The following is a 23,984-nucleotide window of genomic DNA, read 5'->3' as shown; positions in this document are numbered from 1 at the left end:
AACTGTCTAAGAGAGCAAGAATAATTCCAAGAGAGGAAACTAGGTACCAATAGAGCAGGAGATGGGACCATATCACCCAACTGGAACTATATCTAAAGGCTCTGACAGTGTGTGATGATTACTTATCTACTTTGATTCTTTAGGGTTTTTTTGTTTGCTTGTTTGTCTTGTTTTTGTTTATGGAGGTAGGGTTTCACTCTAGTCCAGGTTGACCTGGAATTTACTATCTCAGGGTGGCCTCCAACTCACGGCAATCCTCCTACCTCTGCCTCCCAAGTGCTGGGATTAAAGGCGTGCACCACCACGCCCAGCTTCTTTAGTTTTTCAAACTCTACTTTGTTGTGTTTGTCTCTACTGCAGAACAATATGTGTGCCACATAGTAATAATGTAAAATATAAAAAACCAAGAAAGGGGAATCACCCATAATTCCTCGATTTAAGGATGACCACTGAAAGGAAATGCAAATTAAAATGACTTTGAGAGTCTGTCTCATTCCAATAAGAATGGCCATCATCAAAAAATCAAATAACGCATGCCTTTATTCCCAGCACTCGGAGGCAGAGGTAAGAGGATCACCAAGAGTTCGAGAATACCCTGAGACTACATAGTGAATTTCAGGTCAACCTGAGCTACAGTGAGACCCTACCTCAAAATACAAAATAAATAAATAAATAAATAAATAAATAAATAAATAAAATAACATGGGCTGGAGGGATGGCTTAGCTGCAAATCAAAGGACCCTGGTTCAATTCCCCAGGACCCACATTAGCCAGATGCACAAGGGGACACATGCATCTGGAGTTGGTTTGCAGTGGCTGGAGGCCCTGGCACACCCATTCTCTCTCTTTCTCTCCCTCTCTCTCTCTCTCTCTCTCTTCCTCTTTCTCACTCACTCTCTCTCTATCTGCCTCCTCTTTCTCTGTCAAATAAATAAATAAATAAAAAGACTTTTTAAAAATCAAATAACACAAAATGCCTTTGATATTTATGACCTCACAGTGGCTGAGCTACATGTACAAGACCTAAAAAATAGGAGGAATAAAAGATGGCATCAAAATAGAAGACAGACTGCTTGGAAAGAAGAAGGAATTTGTGGAGAGAAGATTTGGGAGGGTGAAAAGGGAGTGTGGTGGGAGGGGACTGTGATCATGTTATATTATTTATATTTATGGATGTCAATTAAAAAGTTTTTTTAAAAAAATCAAATGAAGAACGGGAGAGATGGCTCAGTGATTGCTGTTTGCAAAGCCTGTGGGACCAGGTTCAATTTCCCAGTACCCATAGAAAGCCAGAACCACAATGTGTCAGGAGTGCATTCACAGTGGCAAGTGGCCCTGACATTCTCTCTCTCTCTCTCCCTCTCTCTCTCTCTTTCCCTCTTACTCTATCTCTTTTTCATAAATAAATACATTTTAAAAAATGACAAATCCAGGTGTAAGTGGCACATGCCTATTGTGAGTTCAGGCCCAGCCTAGGACTACTTAGTGAATCCCAGGTCTGCCTGGGCTAGAATTAGACCCTACATCAGAAAACAAAACAAAACAACAACCAAAATAAAAAGATCAGATGCCAATGAATGCCGATGAGGGTGTAGGGAAGAGAAAGAGAGAACCTCATCAACTGTAGGTGGGAGTGCAAACTTGTGCAGCCACTATGGAAATCAGTATGAAGGCTCCTCAAAAGTCTGAAAATAGAGAACTTCCAGGTAAGATGGCAACATAGGAGCCATGCCAACCAGCCTAGGGATGGACTTAGGTAAAACCACAGCAAAATACACTCTTCTTCTGAAAAGTGAAGGAATACAGGTTATTCTTAGACACAGCAGAGAAGTTGGAGAGACCGAGATCCACCAGAAAGGAGGAAGATGGCCAGAACCCCACTGAGGCACTTGCAGCCCACCAATCCATGGGACCCTCACACCCATACAGCACCGCCCCACCAGGCACACCAAGCCACAGCAGCAGCAGAGACCAAACAAGGGGTTTTTTCAACTTTATCAGCCTTCTTGCAAAGTTAAGAAATCTGAAGATCAACTAAGGAGCTACTGAAAGGGATGCAGGTGGGACTGCTAGAGAAACTCCAGGAATCTTCCCTCTCTCATCCCCCAACCGCCAGAACCTCAAGCCTCCAGCATTCAGACCCCTGTGGCAGCACAGCAGATCAGAGCTCCAGCTGCACAGCACAACACAGAGGGATTGAGGTGGGCACTCAGCATTGGTGAGGTTGGAAGCCACCCCAAAACGTAAAGGGGGCCGACTGACAAAAAAAAAAAAAAAAAAAAAAAACAGGTATATAGGCCTGCATTGGAAGAGCTAATCTCTCTTTCCATGTCAGGGCAGGTTATGGGTTGTATATTCTTGGTTGGCTTTACCATTTTCAAATAATCTGTATTTGGGGGTTGAAAATCGTTGTCTTTGATGCTTTCATATTTATATATTTTTTATATATTTTTGTCGTTTGCTTTGTCATTATTGGGACAGGGTCTGATCCAGATTCAGGCTGACCTGGAACCCAATTCAGAAAAGAAACCTCTACCTCCCAGCTGACAATATTAAGGGTGTAGAACAATACACACCCTTACAGATTTGGGCTTTATAAGACTGTTTGTTTTAATCCCCACAATTGCATACTCTGTGCTAATTTTTATTGAATGTGTACATTGCTCAGTTGAAGTTTAGAATTTGCCAGTAAATTGTTCCATCCAGTCCACTAGAATACTTGATTAGCAAGCAAACTCAATGCCTAGGATTACTTCTGTGTCTGGATTGGGGTACAAGAGCTACACCTGGCACATTAAACTTATATCTTAAAAGTATATAAAGGTGGATTGCCACATATAAGAACACTGCAGGTAAGTACAAAATCCAAGCATCAAATCAATTCAGAATGCAAAAATCACTACATTATAATATAAGAAACACAAAGAATCAAGACAATACAGTCTCACCAAAAATCATAAATCCATCAGAAATGATCACCAATGAGAATGTTTTAGATGAAATGCCTGAAATATTTTTTTTAAATAATTGTGTCTATACTCAAAGAAATCAAAGAAGAAATGAAATGAATCAAAGAAGAAAACAAAGGAATTAAAAAAGAAAACAAACTTCTGAAAGAGAACACAGAAAACCAGCTTGATAAAATAAGGAGGTAATTACAAGACATAGGTAAATTAGAAATACTGAGGAAAAACCAAGCAAAAATTCTAACTCTGAAGAACACAGTCAATCAAATAAAAAACTCTGTGAAAAGTCTCACCAGTAGAATGATGAAGGAGAGAACAGAATATCTGAACTAGAAGACCAGATGGCAAACCTAATACAGCCCAACAAAGAGAAAGACAAGCTAATAGCAAGGTATTAAGGGGAATTTCAAGATATCTAGGACACTATGAAAAGATCAAACATTAGAATTCAGGGTATAATAGAGGAGAAGAATTTCAATCCAGAGACTTAGTAGATGTTTTCAACAAAATCATAGAAGAAAAATTTCCCCAAATTGGGAAAGAAATGCCTATGCAGATACAAGACACTTTTAGGACACCAAACAGACAAAACCTGGGAAGAACCTCTCCTTATTATGTTATAATTAAACTACTAAACACGCAAACCAAAGAAAATATATTGAAAGCACTTAGAGAGAAAAAGTTAGTCAACTACAAAGGCAAGCCCATCAGAATAACTGCAGATTACTCAACACAAACTTTAAAAGCCTGAGGGGCTTGGAATGATGTATTCCAAGTTCTGAAAGATAACAACTATCAACCAAAATTACTTTATCCTGCAAAGCTATCTTTCAAAATTGATGGAGAAATAAAGACATCCCATGACAAAAATAGGCTAAAGGAATTTATGACAACTAAACCAGCTCTACAGAAAATACTTGAAGGAATTCTTCATGCTGAAGAGAGAGCAAAACAGACACAGGAGGGAATAGGAAAAAATAATCACACTCAAATAACAATTAAAACAACCAAGTAAAGGAAAAACATGAAACACTACAAAATAAGAATAGCAAGAATAAATGCATGCCTTTCAATAATAACTCTTAATATCAATGGCCTCAATGCACCAACCGAAAGACACAGGCTTGCAGACTGGATTAAAAGGCAGGATCCTGCCATTTGTTGCCTCCAGGAAACTCATCTCTCAATACAAGAAAGACACTGTCTTAGGGTGAAAATATGGAAAACAGTATTTCAAGAAGATGAGCCTAGGAAACAAACAGGGATTACTATCCTAATATCTGACAGGATAGACTTCAAACCAAAATTAGTGAGAAAAGATAAAGAAGGTTATTTTATATTGATTAAAGGAATACTCCAACAAGAGGACATTACAATTCTAAACATATATGCACCAAAATGGGGGCTCCCAGTTTCATCAAACAAACACTATTAGACTTAAGGTCACTGATAACATCAAACACGATTGTAGTGGGTGACTTCAATACCCCACTCTCATCAACTGACAGGTCATCCTGGCAAAAAAAAAAAAAAAACATACAGAGAGACATCTGAATGATATCATGGAATAAATGGACCTAACAGATATCTGCAGAAAATTCCATCCAAATGCTGCAGAATATAAATTTTTCTAAGAAGCACATGGAGCATTCTCTAAAATAGATCATATATTAGGACACAAAGCAAATCTCAATACAGGAAAATTGAAATAATCCCTTATATTCTATCTGACCAAAATGAGACTAAACTGAAAATCAGCAACAAGAAAAGCTACAGAGCATACAAGAGTTCATGAAGGCTAAGCAGTACACTATTGAATGATCAATGGGTCATTGAAGAAATCAAAAAGGAAATCAATAAACTCGTAGAATCAAATGATGATAATAATAAAACATACCAAAACATTTAAAATACAATGAAGGCAGTCCTAAGAGGGAAATTTATAGCTCTAAGTGCTTATATTAAAAAACTAGAGAAGCCAGGCATGGTGGCACATGCCTTTCATCCCAGCACTCAGGAGGCAGAGGTAGGAGTACTACCATGAGTTCGAGGCCACCCTGAGACTCCATAATGAATTCCAGGTCAGCCTGGGCTAGAATGAGACCCTATCTCGAAAAACCAAAAACAAAGAAAGAGAGAAAAAGAAATCAGAGAGTTCACAAACAAACAATTTAATGCTTCACCTTAAGGCCTTGGAACGAGAAGAACAAGGCAAATCAAAAATCAGTAGATGGGAAGAAATAATAAGGATCAGGTCAGAAATTAATGAAACAGAAACTAAAAATCCAAAGAATCAATGAAATAAAGAGTTGGTTATTTGAAAGGATTAAACAAGGTTGATAAACCCTTAGCAAATCTGACCAGAAGAAAAAGAGAAGAGACAAAAATTAATAAAATTAGAGATGAAAAAGGCACCATTACAACAGATTATAGGGACATAATTTAAGAATACATATGCTTCTAAGTTTGAAAATCTGAAAGAAATGGATGATTTCCTTGATTCATATGACTTACCAAAATTAAATCAAGATGAGATAAACCATTTAAATAGACCTATAACAATTATGGAGATCCAAGAAATTATAAAAAGTCTCCCAACTAAAAAAAAGTCTAGGCCCAGATGGATTCACTGGTGAATTTTACCAGACCTTCAAGGAAGAACTGACACCACTGCTTCTAAAACTTTTCCATAAAATAGAAAAGGAAGGAATTCTATCAAACTCCTTCTATGAAGCCAGCATCACCCTCATACCAAAACCAGACAAAGACAGAAGAAAAAAAGAAAGAAAACTACAGACCAATCTCCCTCATGAACATAGATACAAAAATTCTCAACAAAATATTGGCAAACAGAATACAAGAATATATCAAAAAGATTATTCACCCTGACCAAATTGGCTTTATCCCAGGGATGCGGGGATGGTTTAACACATGCAAATCAATAAATGCAATACATCATATAAATGGTCTGAAGGACAAAAATCACATGATCAAAGGTATTCAACAAAATCCAACATCCTTTCATGGTAAAAGTATTATGGAAACTGGGAATAAAAGGAACATATCTCAATATAATAAAAGCTATTTATGACAAACCTACAGCCAACATAATACTAAATGGAGAAAATTTTGAAGCTTTTCCACTAAATTCACATACAAAACAAGGGTGTCCACTGTCCCCACTTTTATTTAATATCATACTAGAAGTCTTAGCTATGCAATAAGGCAAGAGACACTCATAAAAGAGATACAAGTTGGAAAGGAAGAGATCAAAGTAGCATTATTTTCAGATGACATGATTCTGTACATAAAAGACCCTAAAGATTATACCAGTGAACTGTTAGAGCTGATAAACACTTTTAGCAACATATCAGGATACAAAACAACTACACAGAAATAAGTAGCTTTCCTATACACTAACAACAAACATATGAAAGAATTGCCTCAAAAAAATAATAAAGTACAGTTGAATAAACTTAACCAAGGAAGTGAAGGATCTTTACAATGAGAACTTTAAAACACTCAAGTGAGATATTGCAGAAGACACAAGGAAATGGAAAGACACCCCACATGCTTGGATTGGAAGAATCAATATTGTGAGAATGTCAATCTTGCCAAAAGCAATCTATACATTTAATGCAATTACCATTAAAATTCCAATGGCATGCTTCACAGAAATAGAAAAAACAAACCTAAATTTCATCTGGAAGCACAAAAAAACTTGAATACCCAAAACAATTTTGAGCAACAAAAATAAGGCTGATGGTATCACCATACCCAATTTTAAGCTATATTACAAAGCCATAGTAACAAAACAGCATGGTATTGGCCCAAAGTCAGGCATGTAGATCAATGTAACAAAACAGAGGACTCAGATGTTAATCCAGGCAGCTAGAGCCATCTGATTTTTGACAAAAATGCCAAAAATATTCACTGGAGAAAAGACAGCCTCTTCCACAATTGGTGCTGGGAAAACTTTTTTTCTCTCTCTCTCTCTCAAGTAAAAATTGGGTAATTACATGTAGAAAATTAATCTAGACTCACTTCTCTCACTATGTACAAAAACCAACTACAAATGGATTAAAGACTTCAATATAAGACCTGAAACTCTCAATTGCCTAGAAGAAAAAATAGGAGGAACTCTCCACAATATAGTAGTGAGGAAAGATTTCCTGAATAATACTCTGGCAGCCCAAAAAATTTAACAGTCACTCAACCAATGGGATCTCATGAAGCTAAAAAGCTTTTTTGTACAGATAAACGTCATAAACAGAGTCACCAAACTACCCACAGAAGGCGAGAAAATCTTCACCAGCTATACCAGTGACAGAGGGATAATATCTAAAATCTTCAAAGAACTCAAAAAACTAAAACAATTTAAAAAACCAAACAACTCACTCAAAAAATGGCTCAGAAAACTGAATAGAGAATTCTCAATAGAAGGAACACAAATAGCTTATATCCACTTATGAAAATGTTCAACATTTTCAACCATCAGGGAAATTCAGATTAAAACAACGATAAGTGTCCACCTTACTCCAGTCAGGATGGCAATCATTAAAAAATCAAATGTCAATAAATGTTGGTGAAGATGTGGGAAAAGAAGAACCCTCATTCACTGTTGGTGGGAGGGCAAACTTGTACAACTACTATAGAAATCAATATGGAGTGTCCTGAAAAAGATGAAGATAGAGCTACCAACTGACCCAGCTATTCCTCTACTGGGCATCTACCCTAAAGGCTCCACTCTTCACTGCAGAGATATTTTCTCAATCATGTTTATAATTGCTCAATTCACAATGTCAAAAAAGTAAAATCAACCCATATGCCCATCATTTGATGATTGGATGATGAAGATGTGGTACACATACACAACAGAATTCTACTCAGTGGTAAGGAAACATGATAAAACGAAAATTGTAGGAAAATGGATGGACTTGGAACAGATCACAGTAAGCGAACTCACACAAGCACAAAAAGACAAATGCCACATGTTCTCCCTCATCTGTGGTTCCTAACCTGAAACACCTTGAGTTGCGGGTATACCTGACAGGGAACTCAAGGGTCAGATAATAGGGATGGAAGTTTTCCAGCCAAGGGGAATAGGAGGGAGGTGAGATACGAACAAAACTAAATCCAAAATATATTTGTTCCATAGAGGTCTGGAGGGATGGCTTAGCAGTTAAGGTGTTTGCCTGCAAAGCCAAATGACCCAGGTTTGATTCCCCAGGACCCACGTTAGCCAGATGCACAAGGGGGCACATGCATATGGAATTTGTCTTCAGTGGCTGGAGGCCCTGGCGTGTCCATTCTCTCTCTCTCTCTCTGCCTCTTTCTCTCTCTCTCAAATATTTTTTTTAAATTTTTTGGTTTATTTTTATTTATTTATTTTAATTAATTTATTTATTTGAGAGTGACAGACAGAGAAAGAGGCCTCGAACCGGGGTCCTTAGGCTTCACAGACAAGCACTTAACTGCTGAGCCATCTCTCCAGCCCTCAAATATTAATATAAATAAAATATTAATAAAATAAATCCTAGATGGACAGTCCAACATTCCAAGTAGTTTTTGTTTTTGTCTTTGTTTGGGTTTTTGTTTTTGTTTTTTAAGGCAGGGTTTCACTCTAGTCTAAGCTGACCTTGAACTCATGATGATCCTCCTGCCTCTGAATTCTGAGTGCTAGGATTAAATGCATAGGTCAACCCCCCCCCCAGCTCCAAGTAATTTTAAATCATAAGACCTTTTAAAAATCATATGCTCTGGGTGTGGTGGTGCATGCCTTTAATCCTAGAAATTGGGAGGCAGAGGTAGGAGGATTGCTGTGAGTTCAAGGCCACCCTGAGACTACATAGTGAATTCCAGGTCAGCCTGAGCTAGAGTGAGACCCTACCTCAAAAAAAAAAAAAATCACATGCATCAATCTATCAAAAAATTCTGATTTATTTTCCTGAGTATTTATTCCATGCATCAGTTTGCCTCCAGTCTAGCACAGGCATAATCACCTGTGATCATGTCGATCTCTGATCTATGCTCTTTTATGGATATCTTCAAGATGTACAAGGGTGACAGTTGTGGTAGCCAGTCTGGGAGATAAAAAGACCTTGTATCAGAAAAATATACGCAGGCTGGATAGATTGCTTGCCTGCAAAACCTAAGGACTCAGGTTTGATTGCCCCGTACCCCCTGTAAGCCAGATATACAAGGTGGTGCATGCATCTGGAGTTCATTTGCAGTAGTTAGAGGCCCTGGCACACCCATTTTTTCTATCTCTCTCTCTCTCTCTCTCTCTCTCTCTCTCTCTCTCTCAAATAAACAAAATAAATGAAATATTTTTTTAAATGTGGAGTTCAAGTGCACCCTGAGACTACATAGTAAATCCCAGGTCAGCCTGGTCTAGAGTGAGACCCTACCTAGAAAACAAAATATGCACAGAGGGAAGGAATCACTCTACCTTGGAGAAAAGAAGCCATCCTGCAAAAGGTGACATTAGAGCTTGTCCTGTAATGAACAGGAAGAACATCACAGAAAAACAAGGATGAGGTAGACATTACAAATGAGAATGGTATAATTAGTTAGATGAACCACAAACAACAAGTTTGTGTAGGTCTCAAAAGATTCTAAAGTATAGTAATCATAATATGTATATATGCCTATGTATGTAATGCAACATTATATATATAATCAAAAAATAGGTATGACTCAGGGTCCATTGCAAAAGAGGTGGCAGAAAGAATGTAATAGCCAAAGGAAGGGTAGGAATCCTTACAACGTGCTCCCTAGACACAAAATGGCCTGGATATTCATGACCTCACAGTGCCTGACACTACCTACACAAGACCATCATAATAGGAGGAAAAGATCATGACATCAGAATAAAAGAGAGACTGATTGAGAGGAGGAGGGAATTGATGGAGAGTGGAGTTTCAAAGGGGAAAGTGGGGGGAGGGAGGGAATTACCATGGAATATTGTCTACAATTATGGAAACTGTCAATAAAAAAAAATAGGTATGAAAAGTGAGCCAAAAGGACTCACACAGAGCTTTGCAGAGCCTTAAGACCCACTCAAGCCAACTTCTCTGCATCTGCAGAAACCAAAGAGTGAGTCATCACTGGCATTCCCCTGCCACCAGCTACCACAGAGTCCCCAAAGGATGTGGAGGTAAAGTCCCCATGGACTCTTGGGATCATGGAGAGGAAAAGAGGAGACAAAAAGAAAACAGAAAGATCATTCCCTCAGGATCCAGAAGGATTATATGTCCCCCGTTACTACCTCTGGGTGGGGCACATCCCTGCTATCTCCCCCTGCCATTGTCACATCAAAGGCTGGACTGAACCTGCCCTGCTGGAAGGACTCTCCACACACCTCTACTTCTTGGTATGTCCTTAAGCCCATAACCACACACTACCACTGGGAAAGCCACTGGTTAAAGCATATTAAATGTCAGCCTGCTGGGGGGTGAGGGAGCTAAGAATTCAAGGTTGTCAAGGAAATGACAAGCCATGCATTGAACAACACCAGGCCAGCCTCACCTGACTTAAAAGCACTCATTAGTATACCAGGACCTATAAAGTTTAGCAGACAGAAGGGAACTGGCAGGAAAAGATCCCTTCAGTAAATGCTGAGCTACCAATGTTGGAAATACTGTCCCATATCACCTAGGGTCACTGTGATGCCCAAACCAGCAGCATAGGCATCTCTAGGTCTCTGTTGGAATAGCAGAATTTCAGGCCAGCTCCAGTCTTTTGGTGGCAGACGTGGTATTTTACAACATTCTCAGGTCATTCTTAAGCACGTTAAAGGCTGGGAAGCATTCTTTGGGGGGTGGAAATCAGATGCATCTTAGAATTGGCACATTTTTTTTTTAATTACAGATTTCTGAGCTCTACTCTAGATAATTGTTGAGACTTTCTGATCACAGCTTATAACAACCTACTTTCCACAAAGCTCCAATAGCAATCCTAATGATACCAGTCCATACAGTAGAGCTAGAACCACTGGTCTGGTCCAAATAACAGCAACTAACTTGATAACCTATCAAAAGGCCTAAGGCTCTCTGCTTAGAGACAAAATTTAGAGAAAAATAGGGCATTTTAAGTTCATATCCCATCTTTACTCTCTTCATCGAGCTATATGTCTTGGGATAAGTCTCCTCTTCTTTGAAACTCAGTTTTCTTACCTCCATGGTAAGTAAGATTTGCCTACATGGATGGATAAAGGAAGGGACTTCGCTTGGGGCAGCTATGGATAAGAATCCCAGACATCCCACCCACAGCTGCCCCAGCTAGAACAAAATCCTTAAGGAGCACCAGAAAAGCTAGAGGCAACATACATTGATCCAGACTGGGCCAGGCTGTTCTCAATGGATGCTATCAGAGCTGGAAAGTGAGGCACATGAAACCAAAGCCTTCAGTTGAAGTGGAAACTACATGAGCTTTCTCTCCAGGACTGTGTTCCTCATATTCCTGGGGCCAGTCACCCTGGTTTGCCTGGAACTGAGAAGTTGGATAGTTTTAGGCAAACTAACACTGTTTGGTCACCATGATCCTAGGGGGATGTGGGTGGGGTAAAGTTTCTTTGTTGCAGAAATGAGTACAAAAAGGCAAGTTCCAGGAAGCATGTAAAGAAATTTCTTTCATTATTCCATACGAATTCATTGAATACATGTTATGCACCCAGCTGAATCAGGTGCTTGTAAATAACACTGAAAAAGACATGACTTCCATCTTCACAGAGCTGATAGCCAAGGGATGTTATACCTCACAACTTTACCATAAATTACCTTCTACATTTTTTTTTTCTTTTTGAGGTAGGGTTTCACTCTAGCCCAGGCTAACCTGGAATTCACTCTGTAGTCTCAGGGTAGCCTTGAAACTCACAGTGATCTTCCTACCTCTGCCTCCTAAGTGCTAGGATCAAAGATATGTGCCACCATACCCGGCACCTCCTACATTTTTTGATTTAAAAAAATTATGTTGAAGTCAGGCATGATGGCACACCCCTTTACTCCAAGCACTTGGGAGGCAGAGGTAGGAGGATGACTGTGAGTTCAAGACCACCCTGAGACTACATAGTGAAATCCAGAGCTTGAGTTAGAGTGAGACCCTGCCTCAGAAAAAAAAAAAAAAAAAACAGAAAAGTGCTGGAGAGATAGCTTAGTAGTTAAGGTATTTGCCTGCAAAGCCAAAGGACCTTGGTTCATTTCCCTAGGACCCACATAAGCCAGATGCAGAAGGTGGCACATGCATGTGAAGTTTATTGGCAATAGCTGGAGGCCCTGGCACTCCCATTCTCTCTCTCTCTCTTTCTCAAATAAAAAATAAAAATAAAATATTTTAAATTTAAAACAAAACAAAAAAGCAAAAATTATATTTAGTCCTTACTTTATGTAACTTGTACAAAATAACCAGATGAGCTAATGTTTTTTGAGACTAGCCTCAAGTTTTCTATGTAGCCAAGAATGACCTTGAACTTTTCTAATCATACTGCCTCCAGGTTCCAAATGCTGAAGCTGCAGATATGTCTTACCATGCTAGGTTTATATAGCACTGGGAATCAAACCCAAGACTTCACGAATACTAGGTAAACATACTACCACTTAATCAATTGAGCTGCATTCCTAGCCACTGGATGGGCTAAATAGCATAAAAATAAAACCATTATGGCTGGAGGAATGGCTTAGCAATTAAGGCCCTTATCTGTGAAGCCTAAAGACCTAAATTCAATTCCCTAGTATCCACATAAGCCAGATGTGGCACATGCATCTGGAGTTTGTTTACAGTGGCTGGAGGCCCTGGCATGCCCATTCTTCCTTCCATCCCTCTCTGTGTCTCTCTCTCACACTCTCTCTCTCGCAAATAAATAAATAAATACTAAAAAAATAAAACTATTAAAGCATTAGGAGAAAACATGAGAGAATATTTTTATAACTTTAGAATAAATAGGAAGGTGCATACATTCATACATAAATTGTACAGACAGACTTCATAAAGTTTAAACCCAAGGCTTAAAAATAATTGTGAAACTACACCCCCCCCAAAAAAATCAGGAAACAAAGCTGTAGAGATGGCTCAGCAGTTAATGGTGCTTGCTTGCAAAGCCTGATGGCCTGATTTTCTAGTACTCACATAAAGCCACATGCAAAAAGTGGAATCTGGAATTTGTTTTCAGTAGCAAGAGGCCCTTATATACCCATTCTTATGTTCATTCTCTCTCTCTTTCTTGATAAGTAAAATAATAATAATTATTATTATTTTGAGAGAAAGAGAAAAAAAAGTGGCAGACAGAGAGAGAGAGAATGGGTGTGCCAGGACCTACAGCCTGCTGTGAACAAACTCCAGATGCTCATGCCCCTTGTGTGCATGTGCAACATTGTGTGCTTGAGTCACTGTGTGCCTGGCTATGTGGGATCTGGAGTTTTGAACATGAGTTCTTAGGCTTCACAGGCAAGGTGCTTTTTCTAAGCCATCTCTCCAGGCCAAAATAATTTTTTTTAATCAGGAAAATTGGAAGAACCAGAAAAGACGAGAGAGTCAGCTTTACAGTTTAGGCTAAATGGGGTCAGGAATCTGAAAGTCCAGGAGTCTGAAGGCTTCCAGTTACTTCCTAGCACTGAATAGCACCTTGGAGCAAACCCAGAAGCAGTTCCTCATAGAATCCTGGTCATCCTGTTTCAGTGACAAGTCCAATAGGAAGGGCACATGCTAATCCTGTAATGTTAGGATTTCTCCTTATGGGTATTAAGGCAAGAGAGAAAAATAAATGGAGAATTAATTATATTTTGTGTCCATGTATGATGGGAGAGAGAAAACATAAGACCTGTTTAGCTAATGTTTGAAGATCCTGGTGTCAAAAAATCTGAAAGTGGGCTGGAGAGATTGCTTAGCAGTTAAGATGCTTCCCTGTAAAGCCTAAGGACCCATGTTCAACTCTCCAGATCCCTGGTAAGCCAGATGGACAAAGATGAGGCAAGCACAAAGTCACACATGCCCACTAGGTGGTGCAGGCATCAGGAGTTCTATTGCAGTGGATAAAGTTCTGGCACGCCAATTTTCAATCTCTCTCTCTCTCAAATAAAAAAAAAAAACATTAAATTTAAAAAGGATTATATCTAAAAAGCTGAAAGTAACTTAAAAGTCCTGATTTCCTTTTCCCCATGTTACAGATGGAGAAATGGAGAGGTGCTGGAGACAGCCCTGCTCCTCAAGTTTGTACACATAGACCAAAACACACAAGGGGCCAGCCATCTACTATCTTCTGTGTACACAGCTTCTGCCACACAGCTGGCTTCTTTGGCAGACAACATGCCTTACTATTGTTTTCACTCCTAGCAGCTATGTAACATCCACCAGTGACCTCATGAAGGAAAAGAGGAATGGCAAAATTAGGCATATTCCCAGAACTCCAGTTGCATAATTAGGGGATGGGGGAGAAATACTCAGACACAATACTTCTAAAACAATGCTGTGCAGCAGAGCACTCAAACTTCCTCCTGCAGGCTAGCTGAAGTAGTGTCCTTTGGTCAACATCTCCTCTTTCCCTATTATTCCCACCGCCAGCCCCTAGTAACTGCCTTTCCATCTGTTTCTAAGGGATCAACTTCTTTATATTCTATATTCTACAAGTGTGACCACAGCTAACACTTGTAGCATTTCAACATTGCCACAAGAATAGAATGCTGTGTTTTGTTTTGTCTTGTTTTTTGTATTATGTGTGTGATTGTGTGTATTCACGGTGTGTGTATGGGTATGTACATGTCACAGCACACTTGGGGAGGTCAGAAGACAATCAGGGTATTGGTTCTTGGCTTCTGCCTTGTTTGAGACAGGGTTTCTCTTCTTGTTTGCTGCTGGAAGGCCAGAATAACTGGCCCACGAGCATAATTCCCCAGACTCTACCTACTATTGACATAGGCATATTGGGATTACAGACATTTATATACCTACAATTCCACCTTTACATGGGTGCTAGAGGATCCAAATTCCAGTTGACAAGCTTATGGAGCAAGCACTTTTGACTACAGAATCATTTTCCCAATGCCTAGATTAGATGTTTAATGTAGTCACCAAAAAATAGATGTAAGTTGTAAAGTGATAGAAAGATTAATTAGTTTGACTGAATCTTTTTTTTTTTTTTTTTTTTTTTGGTGAGGGAAGGGTTCAAGATAGGGTCTTACTCTAGCCCAGGCTGACCTAGAATTTATTACGTAGTCTCAGGCTGGCCTCAAATTCACGGCCATCTTCCTACTTCTGCCTCCTGAGTGCTGGGATTAAAGGCATGTGCCAACATGCCCAGCTTGACTGAATCTTTCTAACATGTATCCATGTATCCAAACATTTCACTCTTAATTACAGTTACCTAGCCATTAAAATAATTTTAAAAATAGATTCCAGCATGAAAGGTTGAGTGGTCAGATGTTCAAGTACAGCTTTTTAGAAAAAATGACTCTTGAGTTAAAATATAAGATATATAAATATTTTATATATATAAAATATAATATAATATCATATATATATATAATAACCTGGAATGTAGCTCAATAGTAAAATGTTTGATTAGCATACTCAAGGCCCTGGGTTTGGTCACCATACCACAAAAAAGAGCCATCCTGGAGCAACCAGTAGTATGTTAGATTCATTTATCATATTATTGTTTATAGCTTCTTTGTTAGACTATATTTTTCCACATTCATATATATGCTGACTCTGTCTCTGCTTAACTTCTATGAGCCTGATCCTAAACATTTTGGTTTCACTAATGTTTGGTCATTATGAATATCTCATGAATTTGTTCACCCTGATGCATGCCTCCTGTGAGAATTTTACAAAGGAAACACCAAGAAGTAGAATTTCAGCTGGAAGTGGTGGTGCACACCTTTAATCCCAGCACTTGGGAGGAAAAGGTAAGAGGATCACTGTGAGTTTGAGGCCACCCTGAGACTACATAGTAAATTCCAGGTCAGCCTGGGCTAGAGTAAGACTATACCTCAAAAAAACAACAACAACAAAAAAGTAGAATTTCTAGTTGTTACATACTGATTGAATGTTTATGCCCCCTAAAAATTTCTATTTAGATCATAATCCCAAATATGATGATATATGGAGATGGGGCCTTTGGAAGATAATTAGGTTTCAACGAAGTTCTGAGAATGGGGCCATCATAATGGAATTAATGCCCTTATAAGAAGAGACCAGAGAAGTGCACATGGTGCATGCCTGTAATCTTAGCAAAACGGAGGCAGAGTCAGGAGGATTGCCAAAGGGGCGTACATAGTGGACATCAAAAAAATATTTTCTAAAAGCCTACAGAGTTAGCACATTCATTTTCATGTTCTCTCTCTCTCTCTCTCTCTCTCTCTCTCTCTCTCTTGTACACACACACACACACACACACAGGTTGAGAGAGAGAGAGAGACTTCACCAAAAGAACCCAGCCATGCTGTCACCTGATTTTGGGCTTCCTAGTCTCCAAAACCATAACAAATAAATGTCTGTTGTTTGCATCACCACCCTGTAGTACTTTATTATAGAACTTGAGCAGCTAAAGAAATCGGGGTAGTCATAGTAGCAGAATGAGCCCAGGAAGACACTCACATTAGCTCTTCTTCCCACACCTCATTGTCTCTCCAAGTTATCCGGCCACTCCCCGTCTAGGTCTTATGCAATGGACAAAAGTCCTCCCAACCAAATCTCAAGGGCCATAATAGGTTGCTGTTTGGATCAAGATGCAATTTCTGCCTATTACATTGTCTCTTTTCTGTCCTGGGAAACTGGAAATGAGACAACATACAGAGTCATGAAATTTTGTCAATCTCTAGCAGACAATCTACCATTTATTCATTTAACAAACATTTACTTGAGCACTCGCTCTGTGCCAGGCAGTGTTCCCCATGCCGTGGATACAAATGTAAGACACGACTTCTGCCCTTGTGAAAAACTGTGGTGACTTCTCTACCAGAAACAAAGGCTGTGAGAAGGTATGTGGCTTGACCAAGGTCGCACAGCAATCTTGTTCAGTGAGAACTAAGCCTAAGAACAGTGCTTTTTCTCTCCTGTTTTGGACATGAACTTACTCTCATCTTCCTCTTGCTTCCCCTCTCCTCAGTCTGTGTCCGGCAGGATGAGTCTAGAGAACTTTACCTGGGTCAGGGTTACCCCTGCTGAATTCATCCTCATGGGCATCACTAACCGCTGGGACCTGCGTGTGACCCTCTTCCTGATTTTCCTGCCTGTCTACCTGATCAGCCTGTTAGGAAACATGGGCATGGTGCTACTGATCTGGGTGAATTCTCGGCTCCACACGCCCATGTACTTCTTCCTGGCCAACCTCTCCCTGCTGGATGCCTGCTATTCCTCTGCCATTGGCCCCAAGATGCTAGTGGACCTGCTGCTGACCCGTGCCACCATCCCTTATGCAGGATGTGCCCTCCAGATGTTTGTCTTTGCAGGGCTGGCTGACGCCGAGTGCTGCCTGTTAGCAGTCATGGCCTATGATCGCTATGTGGCGGTGGGAAGCCCTCTTCTGTACACCACGGTGATGTCGCGGCATCTATGCCTGGCACTGCTGGGGGCATCAGGTCTGGGTGGGGCAGTGAGTGCCTTTGTCCACACGACGTTCACCTTTCGCCTGAGCTTCTGCGGTTCCAGGGAGGTGAACAGCTTCTTCTGCGATATCCCTCCACTGCTGGCCATCTCGTGCAGTGACACCAGTCTGAATGAACTCCTTCTCTTTGCTGTGTGTGGCTTCATCCAGACGGCCACAGTGTTAGTGATTGCCGTGTCTTACGGCTTCATTGCTGGAGCTGTCATCCGCATGCCCTCAACCGAGGGCCGCCGGCGGGCAGCTTCCACCTGTGGCTCCCACCTCACGGCCGTGGCCATGTTGTATGGGACGCTGATTTTCATGTACTTGCGTCCCAGTTCCAGCTATGCCCTGGACACTGACAAGATGGCATCCGTGTTCTACACCCTCGTCATTCCAGCTCTCAACCCACTCATCTACAGCCTTCGAAACAAAGAGGTCAAAGAAGCCCTTGGGCGCACCTGGAGAAGGTTCTGCTGTCCAGGGCAGGGCACCAGTGGTTGGTCCCAAGATGCTGGCTAGGTGTGACTATGAAGAAATAAGGACATACTTTTCTGTCATATCACTGTGGGTAAAGATAGGTATTCGTCTGGCCTGCATGTCTCTTTTATTGTGGGACAAACTAGAGAAGTGGGGGAATGAAAGCATGAAGAAAGGAGGCAGCAAGCTGGACTATTCTAGGACAACACTTTGAGTCTGCACCAAGACCAGGAGATGTTGCTCTGGAACTGCGTCAGGCTTCAAAACACATAATGTTTAAAACACATCAGGTTCAAAGCCAGTAGATGCAGAGTAGCATAGGTTTGTTCGCCAGCTGTTCTTGCCAGAGGCTGATCCCTGAAAGCTCTACTTGAGATCCATGTTAGCTCCAAGTTTCTAGATTCTTGCTCTGTCAAATTTCCTCATTACCAGTGATTCCCTTCAAGGTTGTAATAGAGTCAGAGTTAGAATTATGGTTAAAGTTACGTTTAAGAATTTAGGTTATGGCTAAGTATTGGATAGCTTTTCAGGGTTTGGTGAATTAAGAAGCAACTGAGAAAATTAGAATTAAAGTTATATAAATTTTATGATTTGGGTTGGTTTTGGTTAGTATCAGATTCGAGATAAGACTAGAAACCAGGGTGTTCATAAAGTTGAGACTTGGCAGGAACATTAAAAATGTTTAGGGTGGGGCTGGAGAGATGGCTTAGCAGTTAAGGCACTTGCTTGAGAAGCCTAAAGACTCATGTTCAACTCTCCAGGTCCCACTCAATGCAAAGTCACACATGCGCACAAAGAGGCACATGTATCCGGAGTTCAATTGCAGTGGCCAGAGGTCCTGGCATGCAAACTCTCTCTCTCTCTCCCTCCCTCTGTCATAAAAAATGTCAGTATGTTGGGCTTGCCTCAAAAAAAAAAAAAATAGTTTAGGGTAGAGCTGGAAAAATGGCTTAGAGAGTAAGTACACTTTTTGTGAAAGCAAAATGAGCTGAGTTTGATCTCTAGCACCCCCATAAAAAGTTAGACATTATTGGACATGCCTATCACTGCAGCTTTGAGGTAGGGTAGAAACAGAAGCATCCCTAGGGCTCACTGGTCAGCCAGTCTAACCAAATCCCTGCGTAAGCTCCAGGTTCAGTGAGAAACTCTGTTTCAAGGAAATAAGACTGAAGAGCAATAGAGGATGACCCCTGGTGTCACCGTCTGGCCTCTGTAGGCATGCCCCTGAGGCACATGCATCAGAAGACATGTGTGTACAGCACATGTGCATGCACACACACACCACAATGTGACACACACAATAAATGAGCAAATAAATAAATAGAAGTAGTTTATGGTTAGTGTTAGGTTGAAAAACTAATATGCTGAATTCAGGTTTCATTTGAATTGTTTGATTAAATTTGAGTTAGAGGTTAGGTCTTGTTAGTCATTTAGTATGCAGAAATGGTGAAGTCTAGGTCACAGCACAAGTACTTTATTTAAGCTTGACTCAGAACTAGATGAGACTTAGACATAAAAACATTGTAGGCATCCAATTGAGATGTCTTGTGTCACTTTAAGACTTAGAGTTATGCATAATGTTAGGGGTAGGGGCTGATTATTGGTGAATTTAGTTTTCTTTCTTTATTTATTTTGGTTTTTCGAGGTAGGGTCTCACTCTGGTCCAGGCTGACCTAGAATTAACTATGTAGTCTCAGGGCGGCCTCAAACTCATGGTGATCCACCTACCTGTGCCTCCTGAGTGCTGAGATTAAAGGCCTGTGCCACCACGCCCAGCTTGAATTTAGTTTTTCTTTTAATTTGGAGTATGAGCATGCTCAAATTCATATATGGTTGGGTAGGACTAACATCATGACTATTTTGTATTAATATTACAATATCCAAAGGTAGGAAAGGGAGTGCTATTACCCTGACCTATTAAGCAATGGTGACTACCATGTTCCAAGTCTTGAGCTGCAGTGAACTCTTCAAAACCAGTGCTTTTGAGATCTTCATTCACCCTAGAGTTCACAATTTATATATTTCCTTTGTCTTCTTGACTCATTCTCACATTTTAAGACTCAAGACACTTATCTACCTGGGAAATCCTTCCATGGAGCATAGTGGGAATGAACCTGAGAGTGATAGGATAGGCGCTTCCAAGGACAAATGGAGCACAACCAATGCCAAATGTCTGTTTCTGCTTAGTCCCCTTTTCAGGCCTTGACTGTGGCTAAGGGGAGGATGGAGATCGCAATATGTGAGATTCAAACAACACTTCATTATGACCCCAAACAGGTTCCCCATGAAGTCTCTTCTCCAGGCCCCAAGTAGAGGCTGGCTCATTCCTTAACACTCCCTTTCAAGAAACAAACCAGCTACCTTCCAGTTAGATTGCAGGAACTCTAAAGGTTTCAGGGTCTCCTAAAATCTATGGTCTTCTGGGAGGTAACAGGGTAGTGGAGATGATGTAGCTAAGATATATTTTCAAATCTCAGAGAATTTCATGGATTTCTTGATAGAATGAACAACTTATCCCTACTTGCTATTTGCCCCAGTCTTAAATTCCAAGTCTCACCTCCCAAGATCATGCTTGGTCATGGGCAGTATTGTTTGTTGACCTACCTCTTGATAAATTGTTTTGTTTTGTTTGTTTGTTTGGTTTTTTGAGGCAGTGTCTCATTCTAGCCCAGGCTGACCTGGAATTCACTATATAGTTTCAGGCTAGCCTTGAACTCATAGAGATTCTCCACCTCTGCCTCCCAAATGTTGGAATTAAAGTCATGTACCACCACACCCTGTATATATATTTTTTTTGTCCTGTGTGGTAGTTGGGATTAAATCCAGGGCCTCACACATACTAAGCAAGCATTCTACTGCTGAGTTATATTCTCAGCCCTCTTGAACCTTTTTTATTTTGAGACAGGGTCTCACTAAGATACCTAGGTTGATCTTGAACTTACTCTGTAGCTCTGGCAGTCCTGAAACTTGTCATCTCCCTGCCTCAGCATCCCAAGTAACTGGGATTACAGGCTTGTGCCATGAGGCCCAATTGAACTGGTATCTTGAGAGCAGATGTACAATATTCCAAACAACACATTTAGATAAATGCTAAAATAAAGCCCTTCCCTATCACAAGGGTTTTTTTTTTTAATTTTTTTTTTGTTTATTCTTACTTATTTATTTGAGAGCAACAGAGAGAGAAAGAGAGAGAGAATGGATGTGCCAGGGCTTCCAGGCACTGCAAATGAACTCCAGACGCCTGCATCCCCTTGTACATCTGGCTAACGTGGGTCCTGGAGAATCGAGCCTCAAACTGGGGTCCTTAGGCTTCACAGGCAAGCACTTAACCACTAAGCCATCTCTCCAGCCCCCATCACAAGGTTTTATAATCCTTTCCCAGTGTCCCAAGTCTTCTTTCTTTTTATCATGTAGCAAACTTCATGCTGGCAGCATTATCAGAAGTGGTAACATGGGCAGGAGAGATGGCTCAGCACTTAAGAGCACTTCCTGTGCTTTCAGTTCAATCCCTGGGACCTACATAAACACCTCCCTTAAACCTGTAGTGTAGCAAAGACCTGAGAATCACTGGAGCTCATGAAAAACTGCCAAGCTCCAGGATCAGTAAGAGACTCCAGTTCAAATAAGAACAAAGGGAAGAGAGATGAAGCAAGACACCCAACGTTCCACTCCAGCCACCTCAGGTGAGTGAACCCCACAGCAGGTGAGCGCATGAGCCCATACATGTGAATACACACACACACACAAACATACCCCATACCACACATCACATATACATCATATCACATCAGGTAAAGGAAAGAAAAAAAAAGAAGTGATAGCCATAAGGCTGTGAATGTAATGTTCCCCCACGCCTACAATGAGGTCTATGCACAAAGACTTGTGGTAATTCTTGTCATAGATTCTTGGGCTGTCATCACCATGACCAGGGAAAAGTTTCCAGAGGAGCCAGGCATGGTGATGCACACCTTTATCCCAGCATTTGGGAGGCAGAGGTAGGAGAATCACTGTGAGTTCAAGACCACCCCAAGACTACATAGTGAATTCCAAGTCAGCCTGGGCTCGAGAAAAACCCTACCTTGAAAAAAAAAGTTTCCAGAGGCACATGGTACCGTCCATCATCTTGGCCCTACAGGATGTGCCTGAGTCCTTCCACATGTTTAGCATCACTGAAAGAGCCAGAGGCGATAATTACATACATCTTAGAAATCAACTGGATGAAATATGGTGTTGCAGGTTATTACTCTGAACTTATTTGAGGTATAAGAAAACAAGTAAGAGGGAAGAGGAATAGGAAAACAATAACAGAGTCCAACCTAGGAAATGGAGAAGAAACAGATACATCCCCACTCCTAAATGAGACACCCGGTAAAGCTGCTTCAATTCAGATACGATATTTTCCTTTTAAGCCTCTTTTTTTTGTTTGTTTGTTTCTGTTTTTGTTTTGTTTTCTGAGGAAGGGTCTCACTCTAGCTCAGGCTGACCCAGAATTCACTATGTAGTCTCAGTATGACCTTGAACTGATGGTGGTCCTCCTACCTCTGCCTCCTGAGTGCTGGGATTAAAAGCATGAGTCACCACACCTGGCTTTTAAGCCTTTTTAACCATCAGTTACTAAGACACAGATTTGGAGTGAGGAAGACTGAGGAGCTTTTTAGGAGGACTCACTGCACCAAATGAGTTAGTCCCATCAACTTGGGTGAGAACTGAGGGGAAAAGCGGAGGGCAAGTATAAACAAAGGCATGGAAGTGAAATGGGCTCAGGTGGGCAGATGACGTCAAGAAGATCAATGCGGGGCTGGAGAGATGGCTTAACAGTGAAGCGCTTGCCTGCAAAGCCTAAGGACCCATGTTGGACCCTCCAGATCCTACATAAACCAGAGGCACAAAGGTGAGGCAAGCTCAAGGTTGCATATGCCCACTAGGTGGCGCAAGCATCTGGAGTTCAATCTCAGTGGCTGAGGCCCTGGCACACCAACTCTCTTGCTAAAAAAATAAGAAAGAAGAAAAAGATCAACGTGACTGTCTTGAGAAAGCTGTGTTGTCAAAGAAACAGAAAGAAAGCTGAAGAACCATGCCCCTGGTTATTAGGTAAGGGAGATTGGACTTTATTGAACAGACAATGGAGAATCATTGCAAGTTTCTATTATGAAAATGTTTCCTTTATGTTTGTTCCAACACTGTTTTATGCAAAGCAAATTCCACCTGAAATGCTACCTTTAAGCACAATTTCTTCATCTTGCAAACAGACAAATACAGCATTTAACATAGATGTGATCTCCTGCTGCACAAAGAAACAATGTCATATGTACAGCCACTTCACAGACAAACAAGCAGCTTGAGTGTGCACTTACACTGAAACTCTTAGGCACATGTGGTTGCACAAGGATATGCCCCCATACCCATGTGCATGTGTGTGTGTGTGCCATGTGTATTGCACAATTGCCAGAGACACAATCATATCATGCCTACAAGAAGCAATTAATTAAGAGTTTAGATGGCATGATGATGGCCCCAATAGTTACTGCTGTAAACAGTATTCCCTAATCACCCCGATTATTTTCTTTTGCCATCTTAAGGACTTAGGAGTAGGAGCCTCCACCATGCACAAGGCTCCTGAATGTCCCCTGAATTGAAGGCAGTACGAATTACATCACCACCATCAAATTGGGCCCTAGAAAGGAAGAATAACAAGGCCCAGAGATGAGCTGCCTCCTGCTTCAGGAATGAAGGCCTGAGCTGTGCAAGCATTGCCTCCAAGGAGAAGCTGAAGTGTTCCTGAAGCACCAAGCTCCCTAGATGTGACCAATCACTTGTTCCAATGACAAGCCATACCTGCTACTGTTCCCTCCTGTGATGTAAGGGACCAGGTTTCAGAGTGTGCAGTTATGTCTTCTTGAGTGTGATTGCATAAGAGAGTGTGCATTGTTTGTGAAGGTATGATTAGGCATTGTCATCTT

The 23,984-nt window shown here is 40.8% G+C and overlaps 1 protein-coding gene across 1 annotated transcript; it reads left to right on the top strand.

Moving 5' to 3' along the window:
- Window positions 1–17,082: 17,082 nt before the first annotated feature.
- On the top strand, window positions 17,083–18,066 carry LOC101613074 (olfactory receptor 5C1). The gene has a single exon (XM_004662705.3). It carries the CDS (start codon window positions 17,083–17,085, stop codon window positions 18,064–18,066), a length of 984 nt encoding a protein of 327 aa, XP_004662762.2.
- Window positions 18,067–23,984: the final 5,918 nt, after the last annotated feature.

The sequence above is a fragment of the Jaculus jaculus genome, chromosome 1 (assembly GCF_020740685.1).
Source record: "Jaculus jaculus isolate mJacJac1 chromosome 1, mJacJac1.mat.Y.cur, whole genome shotgun sequence".
NCBI classification, from domain to species: domain Eukaryota; kingdom Metazoa; phylum Chordata; class Mammalia; order Rodentia; family Dipodidae; genus Jaculus; species Jaculus jaculus.
Note: the sequence above shows the minus strand (reverse complement) of the source record. Positions and strands in the feature narration are given on the sequence as shown.